This window comes from Panthera pardus, unplaced genomic scaffold, assembly GCF_024362965.1.
Source record: "Panthera pardus isolate Hobbes unplaced genomic scaffold, ASM2436296v1 HiC_scaffold_5, whole genome shotgun sequence".
Taxonomy (NCBI): Eukaryota; Metazoa; Chordata; class Mammalia; order Carnivora; family Felidae; genus Panthera; species Panthera pardus.
In genome coordinates, this window is record NW_026526980.1 from 11,570,646 (window position 1) to 11,596,720 (window position 26,075).

The 26,075-nt window shown below is 45.7% G+C and overlaps 3 protein-coding genes across 6 annotated transcripts in view; 1 reads left to right on the top strand and 2 right to left on the bottom strand.

Moving 5' to 3' along the window:
* Window positions 1-26,075, top strand: part of ACSM5 (acyl-CoA synthetase medium chain family member 5) — a 110,705-nt gene that overhangs the window by 15,186 nt on the left and 69,444 nt on the right. The window lies entirely within an intron of this gene.
* Window positions 4,583-19,186, bottom strand: UMOD (uromodulin). 2 transcript variants are annotated; one of them, XM_019468754.2, is made up of 11 exons: window positions 19,027-19,184; window positions 17,076-17,273; window positions 15,145-15,918; window positions 14,930-15,037; window positions 13,548-13,756; window positions 12,444-12,592; window positions 10,336-10,581; window positions 7,511-7,673; window positions 6,833-6,914; window positions 6,058-6,099; window positions 4,583-4,906 (listed from the first exon to the last, which is right to left on the bottom strand). In XM_019468754.2, exons 2-11 carry the CDS (start codon window positions 17,167-17,169, stop codon window positions 4,845-4,847), a joined length of 1,929 nt encoding a protein of 642 aa, XP_019324299.1. In that variant the 5' UTR covers window positions 17,170-17,273; window positions 19,027-19,184; the 3' UTR covers window positions 4,583-4,844. The 2 variants fall into 2 exon arrangements, with proteins under 2 accessions (XP_019324299.1, XP_019324301.1); XM_019468756.2 differs by lacking the exons at window positions 4,583-4,906; window positions 6,058-6,099; window positions 6,833-6,914; window positions 7,511-7,673 and adding an exon at window positions 8,642-9,773 and having other exon boundaries at window positions 19,027-19,186.
* The window catches only part of PDILT (protein disulfide isomerase like, testis expressed), a 42,932-nt gene continuing 41,628 nt past the window's right edge, over window positions 24,772-26,075 (bottom strand). Inside the window, exon 12 of the mRNA XM_019468752.2 lies at window positions 24,772-25,131. Within this exon, the coding sequence (XP_019324297.1) occupies window positions 24,895-25,131 (237 nt within the window). The 3' untranslated portion in view covers window positions 24,772-24,894. The remainder of the gene's footprint in view (window positions 25,132-26,075) is intronic.

Here is a 26,075-nt window from a genome sequence, read left to right on the forward strand (position 1 = left end):
TGTGGACCATCCTTTTATTGTATTTCCCCACCCACGTGGCTATCTGTGATTGGTGCTGAGGTAGGACTGGAGTTAATCTCCCAGGTATACATTGATCTTGTTGGGTGTATGTAGGTAAGATAAGTGATTTACCACAGAAAATAGTGGAAGAAGCGTATGTGCTCCCCAACCCCCCAAATAAACCAATGAAGCTGGTGCCATATTTATTACCAGAAACCAAACACTAATCAAAAGGGAGCTTAATACCCAAAGGGAAGTGAGAGTAACCAAACAGCACTTGTTTGCACAATGGATTTCCAATTGTACCTTGTGTTCTTAGCTAATCACCTTAAAACACTTCTGCTTCTGTCTGGATGCCATTCCACTCAGGGCCAGTTAGAGCAAGGGAATAAATAAGGAAGTGGGGAATGGGTGTTTCCAATTTTTGGCCCATAGACTTTATACACTTTTAGATACTCAGTGTTGAAGAGTCTGGGAAGGGCCAATTTGGGGATGGTGAATTACGGAATATCAAAGGACAGATAAGGCCCCAAGGCAAAATGAGTGTCAGAATCACCTCTTCTCCAATCCCTTCTGATATGTGGGCTACGCTAGAGATTGGAAGGTATGGAAGGGAGAGGAAGCCATAGATCTTGGACTTTGAAGCATTAGGCTTGGACCCGGCTTTTGTGGCATGGTATTGTGGCATTAATAAGGGAGTCAAGGGGTGCCTGGGTGACTCAGTCAGTTAAGCGTCTGACTTCAGCTCATGTCATGATCTCACAGTCTGTGAGTTTGAGTCCTGCTTCAGCCCTGATGTCTGGAGACTGCTTCAGATTCTGTGTCTCCCTCTCTCTCTGCCCCTCCCCTGCTCATGCTTTGCCTCTCTCTGTCTCAAAAATAAATAAAAACAGGGGCGCCTGGGTGGCTCAGTTGGTTAAGCGTCCGACTTCAGCTCAGGTCACGATCTCACAGTCTGTGAGTCCGTGAGTTTGAGCCCTGCGTCGGGCTCTGGGCTGATGGCTCGGAGCTTGGAGCCTGCTTCTGATTCTGTGTGTCTCTCTCTCTCTGCCCCTCCCCCGTTCATGCTCTGTCTCTCTCTGTCTCAAAAATAAATAAACGTTAAAAAAAAATTAAAAAAAAAATAAATAAAAACATTAAAAAATTTTTTTTAAATAAGGGAGTCAAAGCTTTTGCAGAACAAATGGTCACTGGCTCTTCTGTGTTTCTTTGGGACTCTTTAAGGAGCCAAGGCTATTGGGGGCAGGGAGTACAGACGTCCTGGCATTGGTAGCATCTTCCAGTAAAACCCCAACCTGGGCAAAGAAAGGTGCTGTAAGCCACCTTCTTTACTCCTCTTGCATTTGGAGAAAAATCCCCTAAATATGGAACTTACAACCACCACAAATGCAGAGTTCCAAAATTCATCTGGGCCCACAAAACAGTCATTTACTCCATCCCTCTTCTGACCCCTCCATTCCAATCATAACTGTCTCTCTACCCAGCTCCTGCCAGACCTCTCTCTTTGGGCTGAGGTGCTTGAGGCACTTTCACCTCAGCAGGCTCAAATCTGAACTCATCCATCACTCAGATCTCTCCATTTTCATTGCATTGCCTGTCTTATTTTTTTTAAGTTTGTGTGTTTAATTTATTTATTTTGAGAGAGAGAGAGAGAGAGAGAGAGAGAGAACAAGCAGGGGGTGGGCAGAGAAAGAGGGAGAGAGAGTATCCCAAGCAGGCTCTATGCTGTCAGCACAGAGCCGGATGCAGGGCTTGAACCCATGAACTGTGAGATCGTGACCTGAGCTGAAACCAAGAATCTGACACTTAACCACCTGGGCCACCCAGGTGCCCCCATTGTCTGTCTTAATCAGTGACACTACTATGCATCTGGTCACCCAAGCTGGAGACCTGCCTGGCTCCTTCCTTTCTCCCTCAGGCTCATATTTCTGGTAATTACCACAACTTGTCATTCACTTTTCAAATATTTCTTGAATCAGTCTTTCCTTCTTCAGCCCCATTTCACCAATCCTACTTCAGGCCAACATCATCTGATAAGGGTGATTTTAATAGCTGCCTAGTGGGTCTCCCTTCTTTCTTCTTGCCTCCTTTGATTCTGTTACCTCCCCTGCGGCCAAATGCCATAGTATCACATCTTGGCATTTCCCCCCACTCCTATAACTTCCTGCTTCCTGGGATCTGACAGCTGGCCACAGCTCCTACCTCGTCTACAGCTTCCTCTCCACACATTCTATGCTTCAGCCAATCTGTGACTCTCTGAGCTCTTATCTACCTCCAGCTCTTTGCATATACTATTCCCTCTGCCTAGATCATACTGTTCCCATACTGTTCCTACTACATATTTAAGTCCACCTTCACCAGGAAGACTCCTGAACACCACAGGCTTGCCAGTGTTTCTCTTCTCTGCCCCTGTGCCTGTCTGGGATGATTCCAGTTCCATTCAATTATCCGCTAACTTATTTGTCTCCCTTGAAGGCTTTAAGATCTTTGTGGACAGGGATTCTGTCTTTGCAGTTGTAACCAGCACCTTGTAAGTACTTGTTGGGTAAACAAATGGAAAAAAAAAAAATCACAACATGCATGCTTCAGAGCCTCTCCTGCAAATCATGCCTCAAAATTTATGGCTGTTCAACTCTTAGTGAAACCTTGTTGAGAAGACACAAAATCGAGTCTTTGCACTTGCCTGTAATGTTCTTCCTCAGATATCCCCCTAGTTCATTCTCTTGTCTCAGCTTCTGCTTATCAGAGAGACTTTCCCTGACCATCCTATATAAAATAACACTCCCATAGCTCTATTCTCTTTTCCTTGTTTTTTACACCAAAGTGCATGTCACTGGCATTTCATGTAGTTATTGTTTAATTGTATCCCCCTTTTAAACTTAAGCTCTTTACCAGCGAGGACTCTGTTTTGATTACTTGCTATTACTGTGGTGCCTATAAAAGTGCCTAGCATTTAATTTATGCTTAAAGTATCTACTGAATGTTGCAGTTGAATACCTAACTGATTAAAAAAAAAACATAAAGTAGGGGCACCCGGGTGACTTAGTTGATTAGGCATCTGACTCTTGATATTGGCTCAGGTAATGGTCTTGTGGTCCTGGGATTGAGCCCTGCATCGGGCTCCACACTATGTGGAACCTGCTTGGGATTCTCTTTCTGCCCCTCCCCTGCTCATGCTATGCTCTCTTGTTCTTTCTCTCTCAAAATAAATAAACAGAAGTCTGCTCCTTCATTGTTAAAAAAAAAAAAACAACAAACAACAGCAAAGTAAAGAAAAAGAAAAGAAAGGAAAAGAAAAAAGGAGCAGAGGGATGAAAGGATTAATTCTGGTGTGTTTTCTTTTCCCTGGCTCTTGCCTTTGGCATTTTTATTTTTCTTCATGTTTGGTTGTACCTGAGTCAAAGTAAATCTGCACACGATCCAACCAGGCTCCACTAAGCATGGATTGACCACAGACAGGGCCAGGCTCAGCACTGAAGTCCTCCTACATAAAGCCCTTCTGCAAAGGCAGCAGGCCTGGGGATTCAGTGCATGTCTGTGTGCCTGCATGTGAGATCTTTTAGCTCAAGATACACTGTCCCCATAGCCTTGTTTGCTGATACACACGTGTGGTTTTCCCTGAGGTCAGAAGTTTCTAATAAAGCAACAGGACCTTGGTCTGTCCTGAAAAGCCACAGCTGGACTTCCAGGAAGCAGCTGGTGTCAGGGCAGACATTTCCCATCACATTGGCTTCTACTGGCCCACTTGACACTCAAGTCCAGAGTCCTTGGAATATCTGGGTCTCCTGGGCCCAAGAGCCTCTTTATTTCTGGTTGTGCCTTCAGTGAGACTCCTGGAGCCCCCCACCCCACCAGACCCTGCCTTGTGAAGCCTCCCTGGCCAATGGGGGTAGTGGGTCTTCTCTCCACTGCTGCTGCTGCTGTGGCTGTGTAAACAGGCCTACATCTTCTAGATGGAGAGGGACAAGTGCAGTGAAGGAAGGAAGTCTGTAGGCTGTGTCAGTGCATCACCTCTAAAGATTGTGAGACTCCTGAACACAGGGACTGCATCTATCCTATTCACTGGTCTTTCCCCAGCTCCCATCATGGCACCTGGCACGTACTGGGTGCTCACATAAATGTTTTTGCAAAGCTGAATAGACCCTGTGAGGGCATCATTATTGGTCCCATTATACAGCAGCAGCAGCCCCCAGTTATACCTTCCATTTCTACCATGCCTGCCACACTTGTAATCACCTTTTAGGTTCACTCCGTTTCTTGCCAGACTGTAAACTCCAGGAGTGGAGGGATTGTGTTTTACTTGCTCAGTTCTGTATCCCCAGAAGTGCCTGGCACAGAGGAGATGCTCAGCAAATATTTCTTGAATAAATGGATGGATGGATAGATGGATGGATGAAGCTCAGTCACATCATGTATTTTGTCTAAGATTACACAGCAGAACCAGTTAAACCCAGTCTCTCCAACCAGGGTGTGAACTCCATGAGTCCTGGTTTTTTTTTACCACAGGATCCTTGGCACTATGACCAGTTCCTACATATAGTAGATGCTCAATGAAAAATAATGAATGAATGACTTCAAAGACTGAGCTTTTAAAATTATTATTATTTTGCCACACTTTTTAAGAGACATGGGACCTTATGTGCAGACACATCACAAGTCCCATTTTGAGAGATGGCAGAATTTAAAGATACAGGCCGTTTTGCAAAAGCAAGGATCAAAGGCAGGGCAAGAGGAGCAGGTTGATTGAAGTGTGAGCTCCCTTTTCTGTGGCTGGAGCACTAAACTGCATCACCTACAGCCATCAGGAAGTGAGAGCCGCAGAGCACAGGGTTTCCAGCTGCCTATCACTGAGACATCAGGGTCAAGGAGGCCAACAGAAGCAGAGGCAGCCAGACCTTGAGGAACCCTGCAAAGAAAGCAATTATAGGGCTGCTGCTAACACGGATGTGTTTTTGTGCAAAACTAACATTAGGTGCCTCCTCTAGACTGACCAGTTAGGAAAGGATACCCTCTCTGGGCTGATCAGTTAGAAAAAGGAAACTTCTTTCTCTTGATCTGCTCTGAAATCCAATTAGAGAAAGGTGCCACTCAGAGTAGAAAAATAGAGAAAGGTGCCCTCTCAGGTGGACCAGATTGAAGAAGACAGTCTTTCCTCTGGCATTAGGAATGGCATTGGTAGCCCCTCAAAAGGACACTGATGTGCAGGGCCCAACCTACTCAAGCATCCTTTGTAACCTTGAGATATTCACAGAGGAGAAGCCTCTTAGGAACACCTTAGATCTCCAGCTCCAAGGTCACTGGTACAGGGTTGGACTAGCTCAGGTAAAACACTAGGTTGGTGTAACAACTCCTTCAGATCTAGATACCAGGAGCCAAGAAGGGCAACAGTTACATTAATTCACTTTTCATCCATATTTTCAGACAAGTCAGTCAAAGGCCATAAAATGCCACCTGTCCCTGGCCTTTGTCATCAGAGAAGCAGAGAAACAGGGTTTCTTGTTTGTCTATTGTGTTAATCCTGGGACTAAGCATTGTCTTTGGCATGTAGTAGCACTGAACATATATTTGTTACCTGCTGAGTGAATCCTGAAAATAGTGTTAGAGATAAATCACAAAGCTTCAGGAAGTGCCCAGGATGCAGATCTAGTGTGTGCATGTCTACTAGGTATAAGTTTGTTTAACTGTGTGTGTGTCTGTACCTGCAAATATGCATGCGTGCACCTCTAGCTGTCTGTGCATCTGTGTGTACAAATATGAATATATGCATGTGACCTGGTGTGCGTGTGTCTGTGTGTGTGCAAACATGTCTGGGTGATGTACATTCTGGGGTGCCTGTCTATGCATGCCTGTGTCTGTGTGCACATGTGCACTAGTGGGGGACAGCATACATATATGTGCATATGTACATCCCCAGGACCAGGCATTTCCACAGGTGCAGTCACCTCTTCAGAGCTCAAGCCAACCAGGCCAGGTGCTCCAGCACATCCTGGGCTTATAGATAAAAGCCCCAGAGGAAGGTTCTCATGGATGTCCCCTGAAAAGGGGACCTGAACTTACCCAGGCTGCTGGAAGCAGCCCTTGAGACTACGGCCTGGACATCTGTAGATGGAAAGAGAAGGATCAGTGTGAGGAGAAGGCATGCAGTTGGCAAAAATCCTGAGAGAAAGCCCTTCAATTTGCTCTTCTCCTTGCAGCCAGAGTAGTCTTTTTAAAACCCGGGCCTGATCATGTCATTTCCCTGCTTTTGAACTTTCAGGGGTTCCCCACTACTTTCAGGAGAAAGGCACCAAAACTTAGCAACAACTGTAAGTCCCCACATGGTCTGGACCCCACTACATCAGCTTATCCTATACCAACATCCTCTTCTTTCCAGCCTGCCCGGCCTTTTCTCAGTTCCTCTAGCAGGCTGAGCTACGTCCCACTACAGGCCCTTTGCCCATGCTGTACCCTCTGTACCCTGAGATTCCCTTCCCCTCACCCCTTTTCCCTGACCCCTCTTAGTTAATCCCTCCTCAGTTGAATAATGTCTGCTCCAGTGGTCTCTAAGTTCCATGTGAACCAGATCTGTGTCTGCTTTTGCTCACCACAGGATCCCCAACCACTAGTATAGGGCCTAGTACACAGGAGGCACAAGAACAAATTTGTGCAACAGAAAGAACACATGACTCGGAACTGGTAAAAGGAAGGCAGCTTATAGTCCACCTTGCCCCACAGAATTGACTTGCTCCAGTTCTGAACATAGTAAGATCCACATGTTGAGTTCTGTCATTCCTCCTCATCTCCAGAGAATATTCCCCACCAGGAGCATGGGAGGAGGGAGTATCTTTCTTACTTTTCCGTGTGATGGGACCCAGGTTCAGGACATGGGTTTGGTCTATGATGCCCCCGCTGCGGAATCTGGTCCCAGAGCAGGTCTGCAGGAAGAGGGCAACAAGGAAACCCTTCCATGAAGGAGACTGAATGTGGTCCTGCCGTGGGGAATGGGTTCCACTCCTCACAAGGGCATCCTCCTGCCTCAGTCTGGGGCTTGAGGATGGTCAAAGCAGGGGTTGTCAGGAAATCTGCATACCTGGGCTCATGCCCCACCTCTACCATTTGTTAGGTATATGATCTTAAGCAAGTTACCAAAGTTCTCTGAGTGGCTCATATAAGGAACTAATAAAATTCCTCCCCTGTAGTTACTGCAAAGAATTAAAAAATTAACACAGATAAGGTGCACCTGGTGCTTTAAAATGTCAGCTTCTGTTATCAGAACACAAGCCTGCAGATAAGCCAGAGCATTTACCAGCCAGTTGCAATGCACTGATCTCGCCTGATTTCCCAACAGCTTAGGTCTCTTACCTGGCCACGCCCACCCCGTCTTACTGCTCATTCTATTCCTGGACTAAAAGAGAAACATAGCCAAAATGTTTATTTTCTTTTAGACCTTGTGGCCAGATGTCTTTGGTTATTGGAGATGGGCGAGGGGGAGGTCATGGCAAGCAGCCTGAGGGAGGAAAAGGCAACTCACAGGTTTGCATTTTTCATCAACAGTGTCGCACAGATAGACTTCACAGTGCAGATAGACCAGGTCGTAGTTCCCAGCAAAACGGAACATCTGGACAGAAAATCGGCCCTGAGGGGACTCCCCATTCTCCACCACCTGGATGGTTGAGTCCTTAGTGCGTGGACATCTGGGAGATTTAAGTCATAAAACATGGTTGGTTAAACAAGTACTCTATGGCCAAACTTCCTGCACTTGATCTTAGCCAAAAGGCCGAGAAGCAATTATGGCCAAACTTCTGGGTTCAACTCTCACTCCTCCCCCTATTATTTGCTGTGTGTCCTTGAGCAACTTAATCTCTCTGTGTCCCAGTCTCCCAGTCTGTATACAGGGAGTACTATTTGTAACCCATTTCATAAGATAGCTGTGAAAATTAAGCCAGTTAACTTTTCAAAGTGCTCACTATAGTATATGACACATAGTAGATGCTACATATATATGATGGTGAAGTAAAACTGTGGTCAACACAGAGTTGAAACTATGTAATGAAGTCAGCTTGGTTTCCTAGGAAATGACATTCAGGATCCTTAGCTACCATTCCTTTGCTATCTTTTATGTAGGTGGCTCTAACTATAACAGTGGGCAACTTCCAAGTCCTGAGGGGCAATGACCAAATGGGAGTGTGTGTGTATGTGTGTGTGCCCATCTGTAAATGCACACAATGGCACCTGAACTCAAAACTGCACCTGCAATGACTCATGTATGTGCTGGGCTGGATCAGGACACATGGGCAGACAAATTGGGCATCTTCTCTGCTATTTTACATGATTTGCTCAGAATTGATTTAGGAGAGGGGCTGAATGCTGATTGCACAGAGGAAGAACTGAGAAGGGACCTCTTTGCTTTGTGTCCCCCACAATTCAGATCTGATTGCAAAAGTGCACACTCCACTTGGCAAAATAAAGGCCCTGAGGTTAAGGGGACCCACTGCCTGAAAGACCCATACATACAACCTGAGCAGGGCATCCAGCCCCTCTTACTGTCTCCCCAGCCGGCTCCTCCTTACACATCCTGAGATGTTTGACATCTCTCTCAGACTGGTGGTCCCCAATCCAGCTCCCACACATGCCCAGACAGAAAAACAAAGGCACATCCAGCATTTCTTCCTGCTTCTTTTTCAAAACTTTCCAAGTGTTCCACAGCGTACATATTCAACTGCACATATGCTCATTTCATATATGAGAACATGAATAGTCAGACAGATGAGATGGCTTGTGTCTCTGGACAAAGAAACAGCAAAGCCAAGATGTGAACCCAAGTCTCCATGATGGCCCAATCAAGATCATGCCAACCCTTTCCCAATTTTTTTTTGCCTTACCTAGAAACCACCTTCATGTATGTTTTCCTGTGTTTCCCAACATCTGTATTATTATCTACTTACTATTTTCATCAAATACATGTAAATTTTTATTGGAATACATCAGTTTTTTCAGAAGAATCTTCAGATCCTGACCACAAATGGCAAACCAGTATCGCTTGCCATAAGCAAAACATGACCATTTACAGATAAATACAAAGTAAAACAGTGCTATTAAATTTTAGTTAGCTACTGTCACAGCTAAAGGCCCTAAAACAGACTTCTGCTTTCCTTCTGCTGCAAAGGGGATTAGCAAATAACAGAGAAGTGTAAATGTCAGATGAGCACCCAACTGAGACTTTTCCCTTGATGTAATTAGACACATTCTAAGAACTGAATCAGGAATAGGTCACTGTCTTCCTGACTGTGCTACTAAAATTGCAAATGCCTCTCCCCTTTTCCTGCTTTGGGTTTTTCCTGTAGCTCCATTACCACTGACATGCTATGGATTTCATCTTGGTTAATTATTGGTCTCCCCCCACCCCTTGGAATATCAGCTGTATGAGGGCATAGAGGTTTGTCTGTTCTATGCACTGTGTTATCCACAGAGCCTGGTACACAGTAAGCTTCCAGAAACATCTGTTCCATTTTGAATGACAGTGTGAATTACTTTCTCACAGTGTGGCCCATGGTTCTCCAATGCCTCTGGAGTAAAAAGCAGCACTTCTGTGTCCTCCCTTTTACAACTGGCCCTTGATTAACTGTCTCCAGTGCACTCCTCCCAGCCAAGTCCTGCTTGCTTGTCTCCTGCCTTGGGTGGGTGCACCTTTCAGTCAGGTTTCTTAACCTTTTCTTGAGTCCTGGACACCTCCAGCCTTCTGGTAAAGCCCATGCATCCCTCCTCAAAAATAATGTTTTAAACACATAAAGTACCTAAGATTATAAAGGAAACCAGTTAAATTGAAGTGTAGTTCTCAAAATATTAAAATATTTGATATATATATTATATATTTACATATCTATTATAACAATTTTTTAACGTTTATTTTTTATTTATTTTTGAGAAACAGAATGTGAGTGGGGGAGGGGCAGAGAGAAAGGGAGACACAGAATCCAAAGCAGGCTCCCGGCTCTGAGCTGTCAGCACAGAGCCCCACGTGGGGCTCAAACTCAGGAACTGTGAGATCATGACCTGAGCTGGTCAGGATGCTTAACCGACTGAGCCATCCAGGTGCCCTTTTACATATCTATTATATATAAATACATACTGATAATTAAATAATTTCTAGTAGAAACTGTAATATTTTAGTAACTGAAAAGTATTAACATGTGCAAATGTCCTGCTAATACTTTCATGATTTGTTGCCTATGTTCATAGTGGATGGTAATGTTAGATTTTCAGCTAGAGATGAACAAATATAAAGATGTACTTTTCCCCAAATCCCAATCCAGAGATTGCCCCGTTCTGCCCTGGAATTCCATCCAGGAGCCTCACCTGTCCTGGATGATGAAGTACCTCAAGGGGTCTGTGGCATTGCCGCTGGGTGTGGCATAGCAGTTGGTCATCAGCAGTGCAAACCGGGACAAGTCACCCCCATCCAGCATGGTGCCCACGTAAAGAAAGGCCTCTGTGGCCAGGGTCACGGAGGAGCCTTGGTAGGGCTGTGTGTAGGCAGGGCTCTGGAAGAGTGCCATCCGCACGGTGAACATGCCTGTCCCACCCACGCTGATGTTTAGGGTGCTACAGGGAGAGAGGGGCTGGTGAGAAAACCAGATCTGAGAACAGCAACACATGGCCCACCCTTTCTGGTCTGTAGTCCTGGGCAGTCCCTGGTAGCTCTCTGCATTTTTATCCAGCAGTAGGACTGGAACCCACCATCACTGCAATGGTTGCAAACTGCAATGAGCAGACATGGGTCACCTGAGGATCTTGTTAAAATGCAGGTTCTGGTTTGGTAGGTTTGGGTCGGGCTGAAGGTTGTACATTTTTAACAAGCTCCCACATGTTGCTGTTGCTGCTGATCCATAGATCACATTTTTTGTAACATGTCTACCCCCCTCACATGGTAGCCCTTGCCTTTAAGAAGTGCAATAAACAAATTCTCAAGGGAGTCACCTACATTTCTTCTTTGGTCTCAACCTGGAACCGTTAAAAGGGAGACTATGAGTCCTACAGGCCTAAGTCAGAGTTCTGGTTCTATCTACAGCAGAAGACAGGGGTTTTGTAAATTTGTAAATTTATTTGTGGTTACAAATAAACCACACTGAAAACAGCTACACTGATGTAGACTTCACAGGATGAGCCAATAAAGGACATTGTAAGACTGATACCCTAGAAACAAGGTGTATGATAAAAACGCAGTAATGCAGAAGTCCATGTTATAAGTGAGAAGTGGGTTGTTGGCTTGGACTCAAATTTGGAGTAAGGCAAGATTCCCAGCTCAAAGCAGAGACACATCTGCACACAGATGTTTTGCTCCCTGAAGTCTGTCAGGCTGAGACATGGCCACCACATTGCTTCAGTGAACTGCTTGACCAGATGATGACCCATCCAAAGGCAGACAATGAGCAACCTTCTTCCCCCAAGTAAGCCAGGCACCCTCATCAGTGCCTAGTGCCCAAAGAGCATGTAACCATGGGTGAGCTTCATAATTAAGGCCATGGTAGAGTGGGGACTCTGGGCCTGATGGCCTGGGTTTGAATCCCAGCTCTGTCACTTACTAAACTCTACTTTCGGACAAGTTCCTCAACCTTCTCTGAGCCTCAATTTCCACATCTGTATAATGGGAATAATAATAATAGTAATACCTATACCTCTTAAGGTGCTCTAAGATTTCACTGAGATTTCCTGTAGAGCTGTTAGCACAATGCCTGACATATAGTCAGCTCTTGATAAATGCTTGTTCTAATTACAACTGTAATTTTTCCAACATCAGCATCATTGGCTTGTGAGTCATCCTACTCAGAGATTTTCAGTTTTGTTTGGCAACAGGATCCTTTCATTATTTTTTTAAATAATAAAACCACATGTGGCACCCATTATAGGTGGAACGTCTCTGGTTCACCTTGTAGGCATCCCCAAAGGCACTTCCTTAAAGACCCTGAAACCCCAAGAGGCATAATTTTAAATCCCTCTTTAGTCAACTCCTTCTTTGTACAGAGAAGGAAGGAAACAGAGATTCAAATATGGCATATGATTTATATATCATATAAATAGCAGGTCTGGACCAGGAGCCCTCTCTCCTTCCGTCTGGTCCAACCACCCTGCCCCTCTGATAAGCCAGAGGCCCTAATATTTGATTTACATATGCAAAGCACTATTGTGCTTCTAATAAAGTACTGCTAAGTCCATTTCACTGAAGACCATCACCCAGGGTGGGGCTATCAATTTCCAAAGCCATCTTGTTAGTATGTGACAGAGCCTGGATTTGAATCTGGGCTCCAGTATTCCCAGTTGGGCTGTATTCCATTGGGAATGCTGGCTCCCAGTACCCCCACCCAGCTCCTTATGGCTGGCAGTTGACAGGGAAACTGAGGACCTGGTGGTTAAGGGGTCGTGGGGTGGAGCCAGCCAGGGACACCGGGGACCCTCTCTGGCCACACCTGACCATTGGCTGCAGGGAGGTCTTCAAGCTGACTTTCATGTCCAGAGGGTAGGAGCACGCAAAGTTGATTTTGATGTTGAGGTCACGGATGACGATCTCATCTGCCAGGTAGAGGGTGTTGCTGTACGTGGCATGGGTTTCATTCCTCTGTGTTGGGGGGTGGGAGTGGGAGAAAGGGGCATGAGAATCTGAGTAGGATTCAAAACCAAATGGGTTTCTCTAGCTACCTGTGAGCTGTCCTCCCAGCTGTCATAATCAAAAGTTATAACAACAGCAGCCATCTATGAGCATGCATCACGTGCTAGGTCCTGAGCGAAATGTTCCTCCGGCATCACTGTATTGGCCCCTTCAATGACCCTAAGCTCTACTATCTCCTGCCTCATGATGAGGAGATGGGGCTTCATAGAAACCGACTAACTCTGAGTAACTTGCCCACAAGACGTGGGATCTAATAAGCCTGGGCTCTTCCACTTAGGCCATGTTTCCTCTCTCATACACTAAAAAGACTAAAAACCATGTCCTGACTCATTGTTAATGCTGGAATTTTAAACGCTACATGCAGCAAATGACAACTTCCTTCTTCCTTTCTTTTGTCTTCTTTCCTTTTCTTTCCAGGGGATGAGGGAGTTGGGGAAGCAGTGTTCACTCAAACATTGACCTCTGGGTCCCTTTTGAGGAGGTTTCTGTAGGTGAAGTCCTGGTTCTCTAGACACCAGTGGTGCAGACCTTGCCTCCCAGGATCACCCAAGATAGACAGACCTGCTTCTGAGCCCAGTGCCAATACCTACTGGCTGAGAAGAATTTCTCTCCTGTAGAGGCCCTTCTGTTCCCATCTATAAAATGGGGAACTGTCATCAGGATCATTCTCTTTATTTGAAGCTAACATTTATTAAGCACTTACACTGTGCCAGTCACTGTCCTAATCACTTCACATACAATAACTCATTTAATCCTCTTAAAAATCCTATGAAGTAGGTACTATTATCCCATTTTATGGTTGAGGAAACTGAGGCACAGCCAGGCTCATACAACTGGGAAATGATAAAGCTAGGGCTTGAACCAGGCAGTGCTCTCACCCTGTCTCACACTGACCAGCACATACCGTCATCACTGTCCCACAGGGGCCATCCCTGGCTGGGGTCACCACAGATATCCAGTCCCGGTCTCCCCTCTCAATGAAGCCTGAGCACTGGCTGTCACGCAGGTACATGAAAACTTTCTCAAAGCCCAGGCTCTTCAGCTGGCACTTGCTCAGGGACACCTTGATGTCATTGGCCCCACACTCCAGCCTGCGCTCCAGGTGGGAGAGATCTGAAATAGGCAGGGAAGGTGGGATTGGAAGCCAGTGACCACAATTCGGGGTCCACCACATCTCCAGGCCCTGGGCCCAGTTGGTTGGGCTATCCACCACCTGGAGGGCACTCAGATTAGCCTCTGTCTGTTCTTGCTGTGGTCTTCCCTATCAGAGGGACTGAGACACAAGATTGGACTCAGTATCTCTGGGTGGATTCAATGGCCATCCATCAGCCCCTTGTTAACCCTCTATGTGTTTTGATCCATTCACCCCCCAGCATTAAATACATTGAATCTCAGTAAGACAAAACAAAACAACACATTAATTATAGTATCTTTCCATCCTTTCTGTATCAAAGAGATAGTCCTCACTAGTTACTAATGTTTTTAATGCTCTGCACTTACTAATTTCCCTTTCAAAACAACAGAGTGCAGATATCAGGCTAAGTGTTTGGGGAACAAAATAACATCTAGCTGGATTTTTTTTTTTTTTTTTACTTTAAAATTGAAGTATTACACAGCTGCTAGAATTTAATAATTTTCTTTTCTTGTATTCATTTTTACTGTTACCTTCTATCGAAGGTGTTACTTGCCACAGATAGATGCAGTAGTGACCATCAATGTCCCAAGTTTATTTCAAAGAAGAAGGATTCAATCAATTTAAAGAAAAACAAGTTACTAATAAAAATCCCAGTATAAGCTAGTACTTGCATAAAGAAAAATTGTAAAATTGGAACTTGGATGTGACTAAAATCATGACTGAAGTTTGGGAGATACTTTCCTGCTTCAATCATTGTACGTATGGGGAATCTGAGGCTCAGAGATGGCCAGAGCCCTGCTATGGGTCTTCCAGGGGTCAGTGGAAGAAACCGCAGGCTGGTCAACAGTCCTGTGTTCTTGGGCTGCAGAACTTTGGCTTAGGTAGTCTTTGGCCAACAGGTAGCAGCTTCCCCTGTCCTGCTGTGGTGTGGGAGCCTCAGAAAGAAGGTGGGGGTAAGGAGGTCCCTCAAGCTCTGGGAGCTTTGGGGCCAACTAAAATGAGACCAGGAGCCTAGAGAGCTTCTGCTGGTTTTAATAGATATTACTGGACCTTCTTTTCACTCAAATTGGATGATATGTATCACATAGGACTATGTCCCTCCCCCAGTTGCTGACATTTCTCAACCCCTTGCCTCCTCCCACTGGCCTCACCAGTGATGTTGAAGTCCTGTTTGCACTGGCAGCTCCATGTGCCATCATCCGTTTTGCAGTCCTCGTCTATACTGCACTCCTCACACGTCCCCACCACAGAGCTGGGGTCTGCAGAGTCACAGACACAGACAGTCAGCAGGGATGCTCCCCAGGCTCCTGTGGTGCCCACCCAGGCCTGGAGTGGAGGTGGGGGTGGGGGGAAGACGCCCACTCACCTGTGCAGTAGGCCAGATAGCACTCGGGGGGCGCGGTCAGGTTGTAGACGTAGTAGCCAGCACAGGCCTTCACTTGGACAGGTGCGTCCCACAGGCAGCAGTGGCCCCTCCAGTGGGCGCAGGCCGTGCGGCTCACGATGCCCTCATCACTGGACGGGTGTGTGCCGTTGAGCCACATGGGCGCAGCTGTATTGCAGCTCAGGACCGGCACGCAGGTCTCGGCCAGGCGCACGCCGCTCTGCCCCACAAAGCGGTACCAGCCGCTCAGGCCTGAGTCACAGGTGTAGCCTGCCCCGTACTCAGAGCTGCGCCAGTACTCATCCAGGATGTGGTGCACCTGGCATGGGTCCATGCACACAAGCGTGTCGCCCTCAGGCACGCAGTCCAGTCCTGGCCCGCAGGAGCCTGGGGAACACTCACAGTGCCACCCATCACCCCAGTAGCCAGCAGGGCACACGCATGAGTAGTTGCCTTTGTGGTTGATGCAGGTGGCCAGGGCGTGGCAGCGGCTGAGTCCCGGCTCAGCACACTCGTCCACGTCGGTGCAACCCAGCCCAGGCATCAGGCGGAAGCCGTCAGGGCAGGTGCACAAGTAGGAGCCCAGCATGTTCACACAGATGCTGTCCTCGGAGCAGTTGTGTGCCCCAGAAATGGCACATTCGTCCAGGTCCACGCACATAAGGCCGTCGCCGGTGAAACCCACCTGGCAGGAGCAGGTTGTGGCAACCCCTTCGTCCAGGCAGGTGGCATTGCTGTGACATTCAGAGCAGCTTACTGCGGACAGAAGAGCCCAGCCTCAGAGTAGGGACAGCTGGACCAGTGGTGACCAAGAGAGTCCTCCTATATCCCTTTGGGTACCATGTTCTTTAGACTTGGTCCCTGGAGGACTCCCTCCTAAACAAATAAACAAAACTCCCCTTATGATTCCACTGTTCATTCTTCTGTGTTAAGCATTGCTTTCAAACTGTGTCTTCTTTTAAAATATCCATGTTTCTACATCCAGAGGAATAATACAGAGTTCTTGACACTTTGGTAGGATTTAGGTGACCCTGTCACCCCTTCCCCACTTTTGAACATTTAATGCCTTTTGCTCAGATCTTCCCTGCCTCCTCCCTGAAGACTTCCCCAACTCTCCCTGACAGGGGCAGTCACACTTTGTGTGACATCCTCCATGACAATAAAAGCCATAAAGATAATGAGCTGTTGTTTATTAAGCACTTAAATTGGGATGTGTGCTTTTCACTCATTATCTCATTGAATCCTCCCCAATGGCCCCTAGGGGATTGCTTCTGTGTTTACCCTTATTTTAAAGATGAGCAAACTGAGGTTCAGAGGGTTTAAGCCATGTGCTCTGTTGGTAAAAGCCAGGACACAAACCCAGGTGGCAGGACCACAGAGTATATGCTCTTAACCAGGACACTGAAATGGCATTTACTGTGCCCTCGAGTACTCCAGCTCATGGGTGGTGCCCAGCTCCCTTTTCCATGGAGAAGCTGAAAGCTAGATGAGGGTGATGTAAGACCCAATGGAATGACCTCTTAAGAATGCAAGGGGAGGTATTTGGGAGCCACTTAGGTGTTTCAAACCCCCTGTGTGGTTAAGTATGTTCCTGACTTTCCAGTAAAGTGGCAGGGGACCTTAGTGGTATTCCAGACTCTTGCGTCTCAGTGTGTGATCTAAGAACCACAGCATTAGCATCACCTGAGAGCTTGTCAGAAACGCTGAATTTCAGGCCCTACCCAGAACCCACTGAATCAGAGCCTGCATTTTAGCAAAATTCCCATCTGAGTGCTATATACATTAAAGTATCAAAATGTATTTAGAATAAATCAAATTCCAATCATGACAGGAGAGAGAGCATGACCTCCTCTGCTAACAGTGGCATTGTTCCCTACACACACACACACACACGCACACACACACACACTTACTTGCTTCTGAGGTTTCAATGGTGACAGCTGTTATGACCCAAGAGGTTACCACCACTACCATCCGCATCAGGGTCAGAGAAGAAAGCCGCCCCATTCCTTCTGCTCTTCACAGCTACTTCTGATCTGGGGAAGACCTGCCCCAAAACAAGGACAGGTTGACCCCCTGGGTTTTCCTCCCAGTCTCTGATGCCTGGAGTCCTGTGAACAGAGATGGATGGGATAAATGCATGATCTAACTCCCCTCCCCACAGTTGGGAGGAGTGCTTTGGTTGTGCACTGCACAGCTCCAGAAGATGCCATTTATATGAACTACAAAAAGTGTGCAGTGCTGTGGCCTTGCTTTGGTGGTTTTCTCATCTGTGACCCCACCCTTACTCCCACCCGCATGCCATCCTCTGTTCCCCAAGTCTCAGTGCATCTGGAAGAACTGAGTCTCATTTGGAACAGGAGGCAGCAAGATAGGGTAGAATGTTCTGGACTCACCATCATAGGAGGCAGCTTTGGGTTTTAACAGCCAACTGCTGATCCCTGCTGGGAAACTTTCAGCTTGCCCAGATCCATTTATTTATTCAACAAACATTTATTGAGTAGCTACCTTGTGCCAAACAGGGAGCTACACACCAAAGAAAACAATGAACAGGATAGGCAAGATCCCTGACTTCATGCAACTCACATATCACAAAGAAATAGCTTGAGATAAGAAACTCGAGAGGCGATTAACCCTCACAATGGATTTTAATGTTTCCAGAGCAGTCACTTATTATTTCACTCAATTGGTGAAATAATCCTAGGTGGATACTACTAATACTACCCTAATTTTTCCAGCAGCAAAGTAGGGTAGCATGGTGGTTAAATGTGCGGGACTTGGAGCCTGTAATAGGGATCCAAATCCCTGTTTTACCAACCACTAACAGTGTGACTTTCGGCAAGGTATTTCATTTCGGGAAGAATTTGTTTTCTCATCTATGAAATATGGATCATTGCTTCCACAAACTGAGTGCCTGTGATGTGCCAGGCTTAGTCTGAAGTCCCTGTGATCAAAGAACTTGTGTTCTAGAGTGGTATTTTCCAAGCGTTTATGACTAGGATCTGCTATAAAGAAAATATTTTTTGCCATAAATTGGTACAGTTGTTGGGGCACCTGGGTGGCTCAGTCAGTTAAGCATCTGACTTCAGCTCAGGTCATGATCTCACAGTTTGTGAGTTCGATCCCCATGTCACGCTCTGTGCTGACAGCTTAGAGCCTGGATCCTGCTTCAGATTCTGTGTCTCCTTCTCTCTCTGCGCCTCCACTGCTCACGCTCTGTCTCACAAAAATATATTTTAAAAAATGTTATAAAAAGTTAAATTGGTGCAGTTGCTTGTGTATGTGCCTGCGCGCGCGCACACACACACACACACACACACACACTAGAAGTTTTATAAAAAAAATTCTTATCGTTACTGTGTATGTTGCTTGTTGACATTGTCTATAGTATTTAGTTAAAAGAAGATTTTGGATATAATCCACAAATTATTTCATGATCCACTAATGGGTTGTGATCTATACTTTGAAAACACTGTGGTGGGTAATAACTGACTGCATATTGTCATGGGTATTAACTAAGATGATATATTCAAAGCAGGACCTAGCACAGAGCCAATGCTATTGTTCACTGCTATATTCCCAGTGCCTGGTACATAGCAGACACTTAACTAACATGCATTGAATGAGTGAAGAAATAGTAGTCATTGTTATTAGAAAAGCACAGAGCACAGCCTCAAAGAGAGGGAGACTGGCCAACCAGAGATAATGAAGCCAATTATCAACAGAGGAAGGACTCACTCTAGGTCTGACCTTAGTGTCTAATCTTTTGATTTTCTTCTCCCTTCTCCCAAGCAGAATGGGAATTAGAAGACAGGTAGGTGGGAAGAAGTGGCTAGAAGAAGAGAGAGCTGTAGATAGCCTTACCTGAAGCCAGAAAGGTAGAATTAATCTGTTTACAAGTATGTGCCTACTATATATACATCTACCCCTGGCTGGCAGTCTTTCCTCCAATTATCCTCTGGTTCTGTTTCTTGAGATTGTTTTCTTGAGGGTGGAATATTTTCCCCTTTGGGCACAGTTTTTTCCTTTCCTAGGCTGCCAGGTTGTTGTTCTTTTTCCTAATATGTAGACACCCCAAATGATTGACATTGGGGGTCAAACTTGTGCCTGCAAATACAAGGCCTCTGTTTTGCACCTTTTGACATAAAGAGATTCCTGAGTTAGAAATTAACTGGAAAAGCAGTGCCAAGGTACTAGGCTTTTTCTTGCTCAATGAGAAGGACAAGGTGGACTCAAGGAGCCAAGCAGAGGCCAGTATCCCAAGCCAGGCTGTCCTGGGAAGAAAAGAGGTGTTTTTGTTTTTGTTTTTGTTTTATTTGAGAGAGGAGGCAGGACAGAGAGTGGATGGTTGGGGAGAGAAAATCCTAAGCAGGCTCCATGCTCAGAAAGAGCCCGACATGGGGCTGGTTCCCACGACCCTGGGTTCATGACCTGAGCCAAAATCAAGAGTCAAATGCCCAACCTACTGAGTGACCCAGAAGACCTAAAAAAGGGGTGTTTATTGTCCCCATTAGGACATGTACCTGTGGCCATTTGGGTTCCCTACCCTGGAGAAGGCACCCTTTAGAAGCACACTCCATCCTCACGGGCTCAGCAAGGTCTTCGATGGTCTAGGCATGGCAGGAGAGGAGCTGAAAATACTTGAAGGTCAGAGCCAGAAGACAATTCAGACATCACTGCACCAGACCCACTCTGTGAAACAAAGATTCTGAGTTCCCATGAGGACAGGCCCCTTGGGAGGTGGATAACTTCGTGACTGGGTAGACTGACTTTTGAGTCAGTTGTTCTGGCTCTTGATCAGCCATTTATAGTGTGCCAGAGGGCTCATTTCTTAATCTTTCTGAGGTCATTTTTATTGTCTGTAAAGGTAAAGTGCCCATCTCCTAGAGTAGTTATGGTGATTAGAGGAGAAGATGTAAGGACAGACATGTAGTAACAATTCTACCCGCGGCAGTCACTGCCAATGCTGCTTTGCTGATGGACAGTCACAGGGGTAGGAAAAGGGAGAGCCCGGGCTCGACTCCATGACTCCTGACCCAGGCCCATGTAGATGACAGTTCAGTCTTAAGAGTCAGTCCCACTGAGAAAAATTGAATATGTGTGAACTTGGGCTGAGTAGGAAATAGAACAATGACCCACTGCATGTACTTTTTCAGGATCTTTTTCATCCTGTCTCATTTAGTGGCAGGGTAACCATCAGCACTGTGCACTCATCTCCACAGGATAATTTTGTAGGAGTGAAATTTCTGGGTCAAAGAAGTGGTGCAGTTTTACGAATTTTGATACTTCTTCCCAAACAGCACCCCAGAGAGATTTTTAAAAATTATTTTATGGTCCCACCATAGTACCAACCCTGAACATTGTACACTTTCTTCTATCTTTGTCAAAAAAATAAGTGAGAAATCTCATTATTTACTTTTGCAGTTCTTCAGTGAAAGGAGAAGTCATTGTCTCTTCATTTGTTGGTTATTTATTCTTTTCTAAACTGGCAGTTTGTTTGTGTCCTTTCCTTTTTTTTTTTTTCCTCCTATTGCTTAAGAAGAAAATAATCTTTTTCTCCATTTTGGATTGGGAATATCATTTCTGGTTGGTGCAAATGAGGCCCTGTCTAAACCCACATCCAGGTATCTTTAAGATTATCTAAAAGATCTAAAAGATATCCAAAACATTAAAATGGAGGCTCTGGGTGGCTCCTGGAGTTGTCTGGGCAAAGGCCACGGGCGGGACCTTTGTGTTGGAGACTATTCATAAGTCCAATAACCATATTTTTCTAGTTTCTCTGATGCTTTTACATCTTGGGGCTTTGCTGACCGTGGAGGGACTGCCCCTCCCAAGCTAACTAATTCCTACAGATAGCAATGGGCTGGCCTGAGATCTGCTTTTCATATGCAAACCAATCACCCAGAGTCCACCCCCACACCCTCCTTTGCCAGGACCCCTCACTTTCAGGGCCACTATTCCCTTGCCCTAATCACCCCAGTGCCAGACACCAGACAACCAGGGATGATTCCCAGGATTCCCAATTCCCACTTCCCAGGGCCCACTGAAATTTATTCAAACTAGCCAGTCCTAAACCTGCTTACCCCGCCTCTCCTCTTCCTTCCCATGGAAACCACAAGAAAGGCTCTTGCTCATCTTTCTCCCTCTCCCTTGACCTCCTGATTGACCTTGTGTGCCCCCTCCTGTTGGGATCTGTGAATATAATAAACTGTGTTTTCAATGGCATCTGTTTTCTCATCTATTGGCCTTGCAATACCTGAATAATAATAAAACCTACATTTTAGAACAATAAGCATCACCTGCACTCAGTGCAGCTGGATCGTCCTGTGGCGTTTCTCTAGTTGGATGTTTTTCCACTCTTTCTTCAAAATTCCCACCCTTTCTCGCCCCACACATTTAATGACATCACAGTGTACTCATGGGAGCCAGTAAGCAATGCCTCCCTTATCTTCTCCGTCTTCCTGTCTCTGGACTCATCTTCCACATCTCCTCTCCTGTCATGATGGAGGCAGCATCCTTCTTCCTGCACTGATAAGCATTTTTCCTCACCTTCGCTTACTCCTTCCTCCTGTAACTTCCTCTTCTTGGAGTCACTTGAGAGTATTCTCATCTGCTAGTCCCTTCTATAGAAACCTTCCTTTGACCCCACACTCCCTCCAGCCACCATCCTATTTTCCAACCTTTCATAGCCAAACCTCACAAAAGATTTATCTGCACACTTTCCACTCAAATTCACACTGATATGCTTCCTGATCTGCCAGCTCCATTGACTTTGCTCATCAAGATCACCAAACACATCCATGTTGCCAAATTCAATCACTTTTTTTTTTCTTTATCTTGCTTCCAGAAGAGTAGTCAAAAATATTTGTTTTTGAACAAACCTTACTCAATTTATCAGAAGTTCCCATTTTCTTGGAATGCTCTTCTCTCAACTTTTAAGCATGGGTAGGAGACTTGATCTTAATAATCTTGACAGCTGTCACTTACTGAGTGCCTCTCTTGGGCCAGACACTGTACTGAATGCTTTTATGTTTATTGTGTCATACAATAATTGTTACAACACATATTACCAATAAGACTGTAGGTCAGAAAGATTAAGTTGCTTCCCTGAGATTACCCAGCTAGCCTGTGTTAAATCCATACTAAAGTGCATATCTTATTCAGATTTACTCCTGTGATGCATTGCACTCCTTGGGGATAAAAAACATTCCATGCTTAGCAATGAAAGGTAGGTGGTTTTGGGTCCTTTTTTCAGGTAATGAAGCTAAAGTGTGAAGAAATTTGGAAAATTGATTAAACAGAATACAAAGGATTTTTGTGAGAGTGCTGTGTATTGGGAGGGAGTAGAAAATGAGTCAAGGGGGAAAGCCTTTCCAAGAGAGGGTCACCACCAGCCTTACCTATAACTGCTTATCCCAATCTGAGCCCCCACTTCATGAGGCCCCAAATACACGTGGGGGACTTGCAGGTAGCACATCCATTCTCTGGCTGGTGGCCAGTTAGGAACTTTGTTGCATGTGATTTATTCCTAGCAGACTCCATGAACCCCTCCTTTGACCAGCAGCCACATAGCCTTAAGGCTGAGGCAGGTGAGTTTCACACCATGTCCTGAATACTAACACCTGCTCCTGTTGGGGCAGTCTGGCTCAGGTGAATTCCAGGGCCCCAGGCTGTTCCCTGCTTAGTCTGGATGTGGACACGCCAGGTTTGGGGGTGGGAGAAGGAGGTAGAGGAGCTGGTTCAGGAGCCTGAAGAAGTATAAACAGCCTTTCCCTCACATGATAGGTGGCAAGTAGAAAGGCCTAGATGGCTTGCAGAGACTTTGGTCGGTAAAATAATATGCCCCCTTTTTCAAGAGGAGCTCTGTTGCCACTTGGCCAAAATGATTAACACAAATTAGCAGCATGAGTCTGTGGTCAGCAGAATAATGACTTCCCAAGATGTCTGTGTCTTGGTCCCCAGAATCTGTGAATGTTACCTTACATCGCAAAGGGGACTTTGCAGTACCATTAAGTTTAAGACTTTGATATGAGGTTATCTGGGCAGGCCCATGAGCTAAGGGATGCAGGCAGCCCCCAGAAGCTAGAAAAGGCAAGTCAAGGGATCTTCCAGAGGGGACTAACCCTCATGACACCTTGACTTTGGCTCAGTGAAATTAACTTCTGATTTCTGGCTTCCAGAGCTGTAAGAGAGTAAGTTGGTACTTTTCGAGCCACTAAATTTGTGGTAATTTTTCAGAGCAATAATAGGAAACTAATATAGAATGTAATTTGGGTCTCCAGGCAACACTGTGTCAGCACCTGCCCCTTTTGGGATGACAGTGAAATCATGTATCTCAGAGATAGGGTGCTGGCTGAAATCAAATTTCATTTGATCCATGGATATTTATTACCTGAGCACCTACTGTATCCAAGCAGCATTCTAGGCATTAGGAATACAGTGGGGAAGGGAATAGACATATCTGCTCTCCAGGGACTTACCCAACAGTGGGGGAATCAAGCAGTATATTAGTGCACAGCAAAACAAGGTGCTTTCAAATGTTGGTATCTAGGAAGCCCTCTTTGAGGTGGTGGCATTTGAACTGAGGTTTGAAGGATAAAAAAGACATCTGCATGAAGATCTATGGGAGTGCATCATGTGTGCATTTAGGCAGAAGGAACAGCCGTAAGGAGAGAAAGCACTTGAACTGTTCAAGAATAGATAGGAAGTATGACTGGAGCCTAGAAAATGACAGGGAGAGAGAAGGGAACAGAAGAGATCTGTGGGGCCAGAAATTTCTAGGCCTGGAAGACATGGTGAGCAGACCAATCTTATTCTAAAAGGGATAAAGATGCCATTACAGAGTTAAAAAAAGGTAGTGTTGCAAGCTTTCAAGAATATGGCTTTTTAAAAGAATTTCAGCAGCTTTATGGAATAGGGGTGGGGGTGGGCAAGGAACTACAGAATGGCAATAGAAGCACCATTGGAGAGACTTCCTTGGCTGAGAATGGTGGGTGGAGGTGGAGGGAAGTGGGTGGAGTCACATGAAGATAAGTGGCACGTGTCAGTGGACAGAAGTGGATGGAATCAGTGCAAGTGGGTGGAGTCACATGCGTTGGTAGAGTTACTTTTAGGGTAGTAAACAAAGGGGCTTGAGGATTATCCTAGCGCCTTGCTGCTTAAGATAGTGGGTCACTTACTGAAATATAGTAGACTGGGGACATGTTTGGGGCTGGATCTCTTTCTTACTGTGCTAAAATACAGCCTAAACAAATCAGTCCACTTCATTTGTAAGTTTTAGCCAAACTCTGGGGACTCCAACCTAGTGAAGGTGGTGTGTAGAGTGGTTAAATGTAGTCTCTGGAGTGAGAGTGCCTGGGATCATATCTCAAGGGCTTTCTGGCTATGTGGTCCTGACTGGTTGCTTAACCTCTCTTTGCCTCAGATCTCTCATCTGTAAAATGGGGATAATGAAAGTAATGTGAGAATTACATGACTGTGTGGCATGTTGTAAACACTCATTAAATGTTTCAGTTATGGCTTTGCTTGCAACCCTGAATTCCAGGTCAAACAGCTTTTCTAAGGCAGCACCAACCACAAAAAAGAGGTAATGCAAAGAACAGGGCCAAAGACTTTCAGGAGTTTTTAATTATCCAGCCTCCACCCACTGCAATGATATATCATTTTTTTTAGAGCAGATCCACTTAGAAAATGATGCCAGGACCTGGAAAATGGCTCTTAGCTTTGGAGAAGCTACAGTTCTTCCTTCACTTTTGGTTTCTTCTCTTCTTTTGGAGGTCCCTTTGGCTTAGCCACTTTCTCCTCCTCCTCCTTGGCTGGTTCCTTTTGCCCAGCTGGCTCTTCCAGCTTTGTCACATTCTGTATCCCAGGCAACTTCTGGTCACGTAACTCTTTCTTGATAATAGGTACTTCCTTTTCCTCAGCTAATGCCTCCTCTTCTGTCACTTTACTTTGCTCAGTAGACAACAGCTATTCAAGAAAAGAAGGGAGGGAAGAAGTAGGATAAAGAAATAAAGAGGCAAGACATATGTGGTAATTGTGATTATAATTACCAAGTCTTCTTTTTCTGGAAATGCCCAGAGAGAGGCACCTGGAGCATCCTCATAGATGCCAGAGCCCAACTGTGGTTTTGCCCCTCTGGAAAGAAAGCCCTTGTGGAACCTCCTTCCTCCACTCTAAGGCCACACGTGTGGCTGCCCCAGCTCTAACTCCAGGGCTGGGCATGTGACCCAGGCCTATCATGAATCCCTATCCAGGACATTTCCTAGGACTACTAAGAAGTAGGTGCCTGCTTGCTTTTTTTTTTTTAATTTTTTTTAATGTTTATTTATTTTTGAGAGAAAGAGACAGAGCATGAGTGGGAGAGGGGCAGAGAGAGATACAGAACTGGAAGCAGGCTCCAGGCTCTGAGCTTTCAGCACAGGGCCCGACACGGGGCTTGAACTCACGAGCAGTGAGATGATGACCTGAGCTGAAGTCAAGTGCTTAACCGACTGAGCTACCCAGGCACCCCTTTTCTTTCTTTTTTTTAAAAAAATTTTTAATGATTACTTATTTTTGATTGATGGAGAGAGAGAGAGAGAGAGAGAGAGAGAGAGAGAGAGAGAGAGAGAACAAGAACAAGTGGGCAAGGGGCAGAGAGAGACTGAGACCCAGAATCCAAAGCAGGCTCCAGGCTCTGAGCTGTCAGCACAAAGCCTGATGTGGGGCTTGAAGTCACAAACCATGAGATCATAACCTGAACTGAAGTCGATGCTCAACCAAATGAGCCACCCAGGCACCCCTAGGCACTTGCTTTTTAAGCTGGGAAGATATTAGTTTAGAGCTGTGGGGAAATCTTTGACCCTCCATGGGGAAGTGACTGCTTGGGAATAAGGCCAACAAAGGTAAAACAGAGATGGGGAGACAGAAAA